This window comes from Lytechinus variegatus, chromosome 6, assembly GCF_018143015.1.
Source record: "Lytechinus variegatus isolate NC3 chromosome 6, Lvar_3.0, whole genome shotgun sequence".
NCBI classification, from domain to species: Eukaryota; Metazoa; Echinodermata; class Echinoidea; order Temnopleuroida; family Toxopneustidae; genus Lytechinus; species Lytechinus variegatus.
The window spans coordinates 31,525,456-31,539,225 of NC_054745.1; the positions used below are offsets into that span (position 1 = coordinate 31,525,456).

The following is a 13,770-nucleotide window of genomic DNA, read 5'->3' on the forward strand; positions in this document are numbered from 1 at the left end:
TCACGCGTTCACTGTTCTCTTCAATATTTTTACTGCACCCTTCTTTGCATACAAAGGACATTGTGCAAAGTTTTCGTAGAAAAAAAGTTATGACACTGATGGATTGATTGGATCAATCGTAATTCTTTGTAAGAGGGGGCCCTAGACGCACAATAGCTCAGTTGGTAGGGCGAGGGTTCAATACCCACTTTGTGCTAGTACCCTTTGGTTAGGCATTAATCCTAATTACCGGGTCCCCCAAAGAGTATGTAGGCTGTCGGTCCTGTAGTTGCTTACGTACATGTACAAGCATCCACGCCTTCTTAGCAATCAGGTAAAAACTACCACCACCACACACACAAAAATATCACCACCACTAGAACTTTGAAAAAGTTTAGGACTTAAAGTACAAGTACAAAGTTAAAATTTCAAAGCTGTTGTTGCACTTTGAATGTAATAAAATCATCAGTGTGATAAGCGAACCCCCCCCAAAGAAGAAAAACAAAGAAGGAAACGATTGGGGGGGGGGGTCAGGTATATAGCGAATGTATAGCCAAAGTGCTAAAAAGATGTGAGCAAGCAAATAAACATTTATGACCCTACAAAAGTCATTTTCTTTCCCTTTCGTTTTCTGTCTCCTCCCTCCCTTTCCTTTGCGTATTTTTTTTTGTTGGGGGGGGTAGAGATTACTAGAAGCCCCCTATCACTAGATTATAACGGAAAATAAGATAAAAATATCATAATCTCCACATGATCCAGGGAGACTTCTTAGGTTATACCGTGTATATGTTATAAGCAATCTCTTTAGATGAAATCGGAATCAATTAAAATTTGCTTTCCTATCGAAATTAAAATCAAATTCGGTTAAATTTATTTCCCATATACCAAAAAACGAACACGTGATGTGTTGGAAGGATCGGTAATTTTCGAAATCATGATTTTCATTGAAAGAATACATTGAAGATTAAGTTTGAAAAACGAAATAATAGAACCTATCCTGAATTGGTATTGGACGAGAATATATTTCGTCTTAGTTTGAAGAAAAACAAGGAACCCCACAATTAAAATGGTTAAATCTGCTTTCATTGTGATAATGTGTGAATGCTGAAAAAACAGCAGTGCCAGCTGGGAGAACAGTTTTCGGAACTGAAGTGGCTACCCTGGGTAAATATGCCGTTATTACAATTATTATTATTGACATAATTTTGCACTTCCTTTAGTGTGACCTACATTGTATGTATTGATATGTTAAAGGCATAGGGTAATATCATAACGAATTTATTTGCAAAAAATACTGAAGAGTGATTTTTGTACAAAATAAAAACTTTCGTAGGGAAGGAAAGAAGGCACCAAGAGAGAAACAAAATGAATCGAGAAATTTGTGCAAACACTTTCAATACATTAGTGACTGAGGAGCGTTGTGGCTATTAAGTCTCCCAACTTTGAAACGGAGTGCCGTGGGTTCGAATCCCAACCATGGTGTATTTTCCTTTAGCAAGAAATAGATCCACATCGTGCTGCACTCGACCCATGTGAGGTGAATGGGTACTCGGCCGGATTTATTCATTGAACGCTTAGGCGCCTACATGGGCATGATGGGTGCCTCTGTTACTTCCTCGGATATTATATGATACGGCTTATCGTATACCACTCATCACGCAAAGTGCGCTACATAACTTGACATATCATTATAATTTTTATTACTGCAAATTCGTGATCTATTTCATCTCCAGGGGAGAAAACTATAATACATGAAATGGGAAGAAATTAAGATGGCACTTCTTGGCTCCGTTGCACAAAGGTTAGTGATTAATCATACGCCTGGTTTTTACGATTAATTGTACATTGTAGCCAATGCATTCAATCTTTAAAAAAAATGCTCTACGATCATTGTTAAGCGTTGTGATACGGGCCCTTGGTCACATTATTTTTCACATTTCTGAAGCACCAATCAATGATTTTCGAGGGCGATTTTTTTTCCTGGGCTTTATTTTGATAGCAAATCAGAAAGGGGCCTTGCAAGCTTATGTTTTAAAGTCAACTCAATGTTTCCCTGTGCCATTAATAGCTTGCTTTTTGTAAATTCCCTTTATCTGCAGTTTTGTTGACAACGTAATGCGAGAATGGTGACCTTTATGTGGCATTAATGAAAGAACCTTTAGGTATTGATATCCCTGTCTCATCATCTCTAACCGTTTTGCCACTTAGCATCATCCACCCCCTCCATTTCGTTTATTTCAGATCTCCATGGAAACGGGGTTGCCACGGATACCAGAGACTCTATTTACATTCAGGGATCTCGGTAATCATCGCATTTCGATTGTGGCGCAGTCACACCGCTGAGACGGACTCCAATCCGATCAAAGATATTACGCGATTTTCAATGCAATATCGATCGGTATAGTAAATCTTCTCTCAAATCTCATATTATTTTAATAAATTTAAACGGTTTTTTTACATAGTTTTCTTTGTGATAAAACCATCAAGAAATGGTGAATAATTTGATTCAAGGCTGTACCTTTTTTTCAATTAGACATAAAAATGTAAGCAAAAAGAATGTATATCAGACACTTTTACAACAAATTAAATTGATTTAGAATTTACTTATGACATTGTTTAACTTAATTTTTGTTAGGAATTGCCAAATGTAATCATAATATTTGTACGTTCAAATCAAACTTTGTAATTATGGTTAATTTGTTTCGATATCGCTTTTTTATTTATGATCATGAATGTTATATTTTATTATGTTCAATTTTGTTTTATGAGAGAAGAAAAGATTTAAAAAAAACACCTAAAAAAAATATCATCGATCGATGTAGAGTTAATTGGTTTTCATGGGCATGATAGTGTGTCTGGCATTACCCTCTATAGGCCTCGTCTTGCAAAGAATCACGAATGATCCGATCAACCACAACTACACTGTTAAAAAACCCTGATTTTACAGAAAAAAGGAAAGGAGATTTTTGCAAAAAGCAATAACAGAATCATTCTGCAAATTCATAAAACATGAATTTTTCTGCAATTTAACAGAACATGTCTGTTAAAACTGGGAAAAGGTCGTTTTATTAAAGAAAATTTGTAAGGTTCCATACACCAAATACCAATTTCTTGTAAGATCACGCAATGTGGTAAGATTACAGGTGTGCTCGAGACTCTGCTGCAGGAACTTCTTTTTTTAAACACAATATTTGATTAAGTAAATTTTCTAACAGTGTATGGAAAGCCAACAGCATCAACATATTATCATAAAATGTATGTTTATTCATGATACTTTCTGAATTAGGCTATCCATACATTAATCGTTTTCTTAAAATTCAGTGTGCTTTCTTTTTTATTAAGGGCACTGTGCAAATTTCCTTTGAAAAAAATAGGACATTCATGGATTGCCAGAAAGTCGGGATTGATCGGACCAAGTGCAACTCTTTGTAAGACGAGGCCCCGCACTCATCACTACTTTTATCACATTTAATAATACCTGCTTTTTCATGCCACTTATACAGAGGCCAAAAATAGTAATAAATAGTAAAATACATGATCTCCAGCCGCCAGCGGCACATATAAAGGGACGACAGCAGGACATTTTGATAGGGGGAGGGGGGGGGGCATACGATCTTAGATGACGCCATATTTCTATATATATTTTGTTTACAAAGGAGGATGATATAAGTAGAATTATTCGACTTAACATTTCTTTTAATCATTTCCTCTTACATCTTAATTTTCCTTTCCACTCTATTCGTTTTTTCTTTTCTTTTACTACGTGACAAAATTACTGTGGATGCTTTCGCCCCCGCCCATTGCCCTTCCCTCTATGCAGGGGCAAAGGGGGCACGTGCCCCCCTTTTGAGAAGCAAATAAAAATTTGATCTGTAGAAATGCCATTAAAACCGAGGTGTGCCCCCTTTTTAGAAAATGAAGCCTTTTTGTGCCTATCAAAAATTTTCGGGTACGAAATATGCTTTATTCTAATTTGTGGTTAAAAACTTTTTTTTTTGGGGGGGGGGCTTATCAAAATTTTCCTCCGAAAATGTTGCCCCCTTTGGAAAATCCTGGATCCGCCCCTCCTGCCTTTATGGTATCAACCCGCATGAATCATCTCTGACGTAAATGAACCGTATTTCTCTGGTGGGTTTATGAAAAATATCAATAAATTAATTTTTCATTTGTTTAGTTATCCTGATAATTACCACTAAGAGGTTCTTGAGCAAATTGACTCTTAAAATCATAAATTTAGGACGGGAGCATTTTGATGACACGCTGTATGTTCTACCGCAAGTCTATTTTCTGTATTTTTGTAAAATTGTTCTACGCCTCATATATTCGCATGTTATATACATGAATAAAACAAGAGCTTTCTTTGTTGGTGAGCTGAAATGAAAATGGCCAATAATGTTAATTCACTTATTCATTTTCTCATAAAAAACACAGCAGTATTGGTATAAGTAAATTTTACGTGTTGCGATGTTTTCATTATTTTGAACCTCGTTAATATGTCATGTTTTTAGTTCACTAGTGGCACTTTATAAGGGCGGTGGTATATTTCACTCAAAGTATGTTTATTCATTTCGATCATAGTTAACATGAATGCCGAAACTCCTGCAAACAAGCAAGAAGAAAGCGCATTTTTAAAGTGAATCCTGACTTAACGAAGAAAACTATTAATTTGAACATCAAGCTGAATGACTGTCTGGAATGGTTTGACCGCCGAGTTGGTTGGTTATCTATTGATTGGCCTTGATGGTAGGCCTGGTTGGTCAACCACGGGTTTTGAGCTTGAGGGAAATCCTGGTTGGTGAAGAACAGGTTGGGCTTGAGGAAAAGCATGGTTGTTAGACTAAAAGATATAAAAAAAAATGAAACTAACCTGAATTACTGTCTGTGCTGCTGGCTGAACCGTCACAGCTGGTTGGTTGATCACCGGTTGTTGGCCTTGAGGATATGCCTGCATTTTGATCACTCACTCTCTATAGGTAATATAATTAAGATTTAGGTTAAACCTTTATAATACCTGAATATAATAATGATAATGATAATAATAATGATGATGATGATAATAATAATAAATAATAGTTATCGGCCTTGAGGATATGCCTGCATTTTGATCACTCACTCTCTATAGTTAGTATAATTAAGATTTAGGTTAAACCTTTATAATACCTGAATAAGATAATGATAATAATAATAATAATGAGGATAATAATAATAATGATAATAATAATGATGATAATGATGAAAATAATAATAAACAATAGTTACATTAATGATAATGATGAAAATAAAAATACTAATAATAATGATAATAATAATAATAACAATAATAATAACATAAAATAAAAGTTATAATAATAAAAATGATGATAATGATAACTGATTCATTCATTCAGTTTTTTTTTATCTGCAACCTGATTTTCTTCTTTATTTCTAATGAAAAGTAATCTCCCATCATTTGTGTTTTGGAGATAATCATACACACAATGAAAAGTGTGTAAAATTGTGTCGTTTAACGTCAGTTTCCATGGTAATGCCCAAATGATTCCTGAAGCATGTCGTATATAAAGTGTATTTCAAATTTTATATCATTATGTGACGTCACCATTAACTATTAGGCCTAAGCGAGACTTCACGTCTGGTCACGCCATGCGTGAAGTCGTGTTTACCCTTCCTTGTTTGTCGAATTATACCTATTCATAAATTTAATTGGATTATCGTCATGCATGCATTGTTTAAAAAAAATCTGACTTTTTTAACAATGTGCCTAACATTCGTATGTACAATTCGATTTCAGATATACAATACAACGTCATTCTGCTTTAGCATAATGTGGTTGACTTTCTAATGATCGTCTTTAAATGTAATTTAATCCGTATACACTGCCATGCGAGCATTGTGTAAGGGGGGGAGGATCTTAGCAGAAACGTGCGTAACATTATGAAACAACTTATAAACATTTAAAATGTTCGCATTAATATGTTATATAATTCCAGCTATTAAATACACAGATTTTATTTCAACTTCAGCTCATGCAAATAAAAGAAATGAAGACTTCTATTTGGCTTACAGGAACGAGTCACTAGTCTTGATTAAAGTCGCATATGGATTATAAAGAAATTTTTACGTTTAATGAGGTTGTCTGACAAAGAATAAGCATCAATTTCAGTCATGCTAAATTGCAAAAAAGTGCCATAATTCTGATTGACGGGGTGACGAAATACATTTATCTTTTTGAATCGATTAATATAAGGATTAGGCCTGGGAGTAAACATCGATTAATCGAATGGTTCGATTGGCATGCCGCCAATCACCAATCGATTAGCAAAATTTACACTAATCGAATGTTCGGCAGATCCCGATTATGACATAATAATAATAATAATAACTTGAACTTATATAGCGCTTTTCATGAAATCATATCAAAGCGCTTTACATTGTAGAACATACAAAATATACAAATTAGAAATCATTAAACTAAGAGAGAAAAAAAAAAATAAAAACAAAATAATAATAATAATAATAATTCAAGGACACTGTAAATGGGGCGATGTTGGATATGCTTTCTTCATGAGGTACGTTTTTAAATTTGATCGAAATGAAGTGATATTTGAGATGGAACGAAGGGAAGCTGGAAGAGTGTTCCAAAGACGTGGGGCAGAGCTTGAAAAGGACCTATCACCAAAAATTTTAGTTTTTGCTTTTTTGACTGTTAAGAAATTTTGATTTGCAGAACGAAGGGACCTACTTGGAGTATATGCCTGGACCAATTCGGAGAGATATTTTGGAGCATGTCCATGAAGAGATTTGAATGTTAGGAGTAGAATTTTGAATTGTATACGGAATTTAATGGGGAGCCAGTGCAATTGTTTAAGAGTAGGGGTTACATGGTCATGTTTTTTAGTGAGGGAAACTAGACGGGCTGCAGAGTTTTGAATTCTCTGCAGCTTAGAAATATCCTTTTCTGGAATTCCATGGAGCAGGCTATTGCAACTGTCAAGAAGTGAACTAATAAATGCATGAATGAGGACTTCAGTAGATGACTTTGAGAGATATTTTCGAATTTTACCAATTTTTCTTAGGGCGAAGGATGCTTTACGACATATGCTGTTGACATGGGGACGCATTGAAAAGTTTTTATCAAACAAAACACCTAAGTTAGTAACCGTTTTAGAGGGATGTATATGAACATTTGCAATTTTAATTGGAGGTAGCTCAGGGGTAAGTCTACGATGGGAGGAGATATGCAGGACTTCCATCTTATTATCGTTAAGGAGTAAATAGTTCACAGTCATCCAGGAACGAATGGCACCAAGACAATCTTCCAGTTTCTGCAACATTCGGAGAGCTTTTCCAGACTTGAATGAGATATATAATTGTGTGTCATCAGCATATATCATAGACGAGAAACCATAGGAATGAATAAGATCTTCCAACGGTGTCGTGTAGCATGTAAAGAGTATAGGCCCGATAACCGAACCTTGCGGCACCCCCCATTTAAGTAGAGTAGGATCAGATCGTGAGCCGTCAATGATCACCTGTTGATATCGTCCAGTGATGTAAGAGTCAAACCACTTTGCTGCAGTCCTAGAGACACCAAATCGTGTTTTCAGCCTGGAAAGAAGAACATCGTAATCAACTGTGTCGAAGGCCGATGTTAGGTCCAAAAGTATGAGGATAGCATCATCTCCGGTATCCAAAGCTTGTAGAATATCATCTTGAACACGAAGTAGCGCAGTTTCCACACTATGATCTTTTCGATACGCAGACTGTCGGGATGCGAGAAGGGAGTTAGCAGTAAGGTATTCAGTAAATTGATTTGAGACAACTCGTTCTATTACCTTACCCAAAAAAGGTAAATTTGAAATTGGTCTGTAGTTCCTTAAACTTTCTGCATCCAGTGACGATCTCTTTAGGGTGGGAATGACCAAAGCAGATTTGAGCGCCGAAGGGAAGACTCCGCATTCTAGTGAATCGTTGGTAATGTCCGTGATAGCCGGTACCAGGAACTCTAGACACTGGCTAAGAATTTGCGCTGGAAGAGGATCTAGGTCACATGATTTTATTTTATGTGACCTGATAATCTTTAGAACATCTGCTTGGGAAACTGGCGCAAACTTCTCAAGACGATGATCACAGGCTTCCCCCTCCACAACAATAGAAGAGGAAGAAAATGAAGATCTCAATTGTTGAATTTTACTGTCAAAAAACTTTGAGAACTTCTGGGCAATCTCAGCACTTGACTGATGTGATGGCAATGATTTATCAGGCTTTTCAGCAGTCATCTTGTCAATCACATGAAACAGTTGTTTGCTGTTGCTAGTGGATATAAGTTCTTGAAGATGCTGACGCTTAAAGTTATTGACAAGTTGGTAATATTCTCTCGTTGCTTTCTTCATGTCGTCAGATACAACTGTTGTAGATGAACGCTTGGTCTTTCTCCATCTCCTTTCCCTTGCACGAAGGTCTTGTTTGGCCTTGCGGATTGAGTCGTTGTACCAAGGAGCATAGGGACGCAATCTCACTTTCCTTTTCATGATTGGAGCGTGGCGATCGAGATTAGAAGCTAGAGAGTCATTAAAAACATGTACCTTCTGGTCAATTTCCATTTCCTCTAAGTTTGTAACTGCTTCGAAGGACTCGATGATATCTAACTTGAATTGATCAATGTCAAGTTCACGTAACATACGGGCATGAATGACATTAGATGTTGGCGATGGTCTCACAAAGGGGAGTGAAAAGATTATTGCAGAATGATCTGATGGCAAAGTCTGGGTAACCACAATGTCCCTAATTGAGTGATCATTATCCCTCATAATTACCAAATCAAGAGTGTGTCCTTTAATATGAGTTGGTTGGGATATACGCTGACTCAAACCCGCTGACTCGAGTAGATCTTTAAAATTCTTTGCATCTGCATTTGTGTCACTGTCAACATGAATATTGAAATCACCCAAGATAACCACTTGATTCAGAAGCAAGTTAGCCGATTCAAGAAGTTCTGAGAACTCGATCAGAAAATGTCCAAATGACTGGCCACGCAAGCACGATGGTGGTCTATAGATTACAAACAAAGAGAGACTTCTCTGGCTACTCGTCTTTCTAGAGCTTACAGTCACCTCAAGGCATTCAAATGTGTCAAACACATGTGGCTCCTTTTTAGTAGAAAAAGAATTTCGCAACATTACACAGAGACCACCACCCCTCTTTCCTTTTCTGGGTAGTTTTAATAGCTTGAAATCCTGAAGTGTATTCTGTATGCCTGCTATTGTGGGAGAGTCTCTTCCATCCCCTCTGAGCCACGATTCTGTGACAACCAAGACGTCAAGGCGTTCCGAGATGATAAAGTCACAAACTTCAGTCTCTTTGTTCATCAAAGATCTAGCGTTCCAAAGTCCAATCTTTGTTGGAGAATTTTCATTTTCCTGGAGACTAGTGGTTTGTGGGATTTGCCTGAGATGCTGTGGTGGATGTTTGCTTTTGAAGGCAGATGCTCTCGATGTCCTAGAAGTAATGACCACGGGAATGTAAGTGTCCTTTGGCTCTGCAACTTCAACAGATCCAAGCATGGTCAAGGATGGATTCTGACGAGGCTTTCCTCCCCGCCTTTTACGACGAGTTCTCTTCTTCCGTTTCACTGATCTTCCTGTATCATGTTGCGAGATTCCAAGATCCAGTATAAGGTTTCTGACATTCATTGGAGGCTGTGCATGTGTCAAAATCCATGATGACTGATTAATAGACTTCATATATAGAGGATCATATCTATGCATAGCAGAAGGTATGTCAGACGTTCCAGTAATTATGATCTTAACACCAGATCCATCATGTTCTACTGGGCCAGGATTAGGACACACGTCACCACATTTCATTAGCTGTAGTTGAAAGGATGATGATGTGTTGACATAGTACGGGATAGGGAGTCCAGAGAACTTCATTAACACTTTGGGTGACTTGAATATACATTGGTATCCTTGTACATACATGTGTGTGTAATACATGACAGTTGAAAGTTTGGTACAGAGTGGCTGCATACTAGTACAATAAGATGAATAGATAGAAGATTAAGTAACTCCATTGTTCCATAGAAAATAAGCACAAACACTCAATGGAACAAGTTCAAAGGCTGGCTGATCATGAAGAATAGGGAGTCACAGTAGAGGCTTCTATGATGGCTGACTGTAGCAGGTTGGTGCTCACTCCATTACAAACTTGATGAAATTTGTCTTACACTTATAGAAAGAAAACAGCAACAAGGATCCATCCAAAAAATGGCTACAAAACTCCAGGTAGTTGGAATAACACACTGGTAACCACAAATTAACCAAAAATTGCCAATAACATAGATAAACAATGAAAAATTCAGAGAGCCAAAAAGAGAGCGCCTGTAAGGGCGCTCAATCTTTTTTGCAAAAAAAAAAAAAAAAAAAAAAAAAAAAAACTTGGAGGGATGCATGCATAATACCAGAGTACCAGCGTGGATTTAGGAAAGATTTTCATTGGAACAATAAACTGAAAGTTTTAATCTCATTTCATGTAGTTTCTTTTGATATAAATATCATGGAGAAGGGGAAAGAAGGTCCTACTTTCATTTAATCTAAACATGTGACTTTGATGGAGATTTCTTCATGGGGGGGGGGTCACCATAAAGTAGGTCAACTATTGTGACTTAAAGGACGTGATTCCCGACGAACAATCGATTCATTCGATTATTTTTTCAGGAAGTAATCGAATGGTAAAAATGACAATCGTCCCAGGGCAAATAAGGATCATAATCGACTTGTCACCTTGGTCGACATGACCGTACAGCTTATCTCATCAAGTTGTCTCTTGAAAGAAAATGTTACACGTTGTCATGGTAACTTGGCAAGCTAAATTAATCGATTAGATGGCATGTATAACATACTCAGACACTGTATTAGGATGGGTATGTTCGTGAGTGTACGGCTTGGTGCGTGTATGTGTACAGACAATATTTATGTAGGCCCAGTTTATAAGCAGTTTTGCTTCTTTTGGGTCCTGGGGCGGTATTCTGAAAGCTCCATTAGCGGTCAATTAGCGCTAAATTAGCATTTTGGTATTCTGAAAAGTCACTTAAGTGCCCCTTTCCTTATTTGGCAGGGTTGCGCGTTGCGCGCACTTAAAATAGTAAAAGAGGAGATTCCAAGCCTTAAAATGGTAGGTCATTTGTCTATTGTTTTTGTGATTAAGTTATGAAAAATCATCTATAAATCTCGGTTTCGTTTTTTGTGGCATGCACTGTATATATACACATACAACAAGTCTCTTATACACCACTATCAACCTCCATGCACACTGCGATCATCCCAATCTAGTCTCTAATCCTGGGGCGACCAAACCTTTGCTCACGCATGACCAGCCCTGGAGAATTCACTACCACTGGAGCTGAAGAACTCAACCTAAAATTGTATTTGTTCACCAGCAGGTACTATACATGTAGGTTTGAAGACATTTGCAATTTACCCTTAGCTTAGTTGTACTTCTCTTAGTTCTCTTTACTTCTATGTTTTGCTCTCTTGAGCGCCTTGAACATTTAATCAAAATGGAAAAGACGCTACACTGTATGTATGTATCATATATTTATATATTTTTTTGGATATTCATATATATATATATTTATAAATTTTTGTATATATGTACATTATGTATATGCGAGTAAGGACTGTTATTTTTTCGTTCACGAGAACGAAAAAAAAACAATAAATACAAACAAATACAAATGCAAATACAAGTACCTAACGTCTGATTTACAGAAGCTATTTCAACATTTTAAATCATTACTTATTCGCCAGCACCTCTTCCTAAGTCGCTTTCCGGCTATTCCGGAAGATATTGTACACCAATATCAAATACAATGGGACTTTCATCCTTTTTTCAATATTCATTATGCATTGCTTGTTGCTCAAATGCTTGACACGGGACGACAAAACGAACGCCGGCGTCTTAAATCGTTAACGGGCACATTAAATATCATACAGGTAAAAATATCACCATTCTCGCTTGAATTTTGTTGTTGTTGATTAATAAAAAAAAATTCTTCAGTACACCCTTTACCTTAGTAATTAAATTCAAACTCAGGTGTCGTAAAATGAACATTTCGACATCATAATGTTACTTTATATAGTATTACTCACCTATCGACAAAGATGAATTTAGGAGCAGGAGTGGCTGTTTTATCTCCAAAGCGAAAGCGCAACTGGTAGGAATATGGCGGAAGTTTCATGTGCGACTGACTTCTTAGCTGTGCGCACGATTCTGAATTAAATATCAAATATCAAAATGGGCGTGGTTTGCCTTGTTTTGCCTTTCAGAGTTGTCGCGTAAAACGAGGACATGGAATGCGTTTGATCCATTCTATTGTATTTCGCCATCAGAAGAAAACACATTTTTTATATTGAAAATACCATGAATACAGCTAAGCAACTAATTTAAGGAATATCATTCCCCGGTATTGTGAGTTAAGAATTATTTCTTTTCGTGTTAGAGCATTTACTCATAATATTTAAACTAATTAACAACGACATTTGGGTTTGCAGAGTTTATAGGTGTTATTACAACACCTATGGTTGTTACATTTACACTCTTTGGTGTTATGTTCAATCTCTAAGGTGTTATTTTAACACCTCAGTGTGTGGTCCTCTATCAACAAATGACATACCGTGTGACCACACTGAACACGATGTAAACACACTGTGAACACCATTGGTGTCAGTTTTAACACCACAGTTTGTACAGTGCACTGCGAACACACTGCAAACACACCGTGAAGACACAGGGGATACACTATAAACACATAGTGAACACACCCTGAATACACGTTGAACACGCAGAATAAACTATGAACACACTGTTAACATCGTAAAGAGAATGTGAACACACTATGCGATACATGCTACTCCCTCCACCCCTGCCCGAGACATGATTACCATCACTAATGACCATAGCAAACGATTTCGAAGATGGATAGAGCAATGTTGGTCTGTTGGATATTAGAATAAGAAAATATGACCTTTATCCTCAATAAAATGAATAGATAAATAAATGAATAAAAACCCTGCAGGCCTATAGTCATACTATCGCAGAAAGTTTGTATTTTAATACTACATGTCTTCAAGCCTTTATAAATATATATATATATGTATATATACATATATATTCAATGTGTGTCCATGCATGCCCTCACATATCACCGGCATTACACTACAATTGCAAACACATAAACTTGCTAAAAATCTACAAAATATTGGTAAAAGGTTAAGGCTGATATTTTATGGGGTAAATGTCGGGTATAAAAATGTATCATGAGCAGGTACTTACTGTAAATACAATACTGTTATAAAGGGTTGATTGACATTTTTCTCACTTTTCTTTTTTTTTTTTGGGGGGGGGGCTAATTTCGAATCAAATCTATGATCATGTTCTCTCTCATTATTAGCATTTATTGTTATTATATCGTTTTTTTTTTTTTTTTTTTTTTGGCTGCCTGTACCCAACCACTATGACCAAGGCCATGTTTTCATCGTTCACTTATTTCTCTCTCTCTCTTCCATATTGGTGGTTGCATTGGCTTGAATGGGGCTTTACTAAACTATACAGGGGGAGGGGTGTTTCACACAGATTTCAGCATGACTTCGAGTCGCACTTTAATGCCGACGCTTTAAACTGTTACCTGATGCGCAACACGCAATCTTATTGATTATGTACAAAGGAGTGAGCGTCCTCTTTGTATGATTTGGGGCCCGTTGCAGAAAGAGTTGCAATCAATTGCAACTCTAAAAA

The 13,770-nt window shown here is 36.7% G+C and overlaps 1 protein-coding gene across 1 annotated transcript in view; it reads right to left on the reverse strand.

The window, feature by feature from the left end:
- The window catches only part of LOC121417367 (cornifelin homolog), a 34,787-nt gene extending 22,553 nt beyond the window's left edge, over window positions 1-12,234 (reverse strand). Inside the window, exons 1-2 of the mRNA XM_041611052.1 lie at window positions 12,126-12,234; window positions 4,847-4,946 (exon numbers count right to left, since the gene is read on the reverse strand). Of these exons, the coding sequence (XP_041466986.1) occupies window positions 4,847-4,930 (84 nt within the window). The 5' untranslated portion in view covers window positions 4,931-4,946; window positions 12,126-12,234. The remainder of the gene's footprint in view (window positions 1-4,846; window positions 4,947-12,125) is intronic.
- Window positions 12,235-13,770: the final 1,536 nt, after the last annotated feature.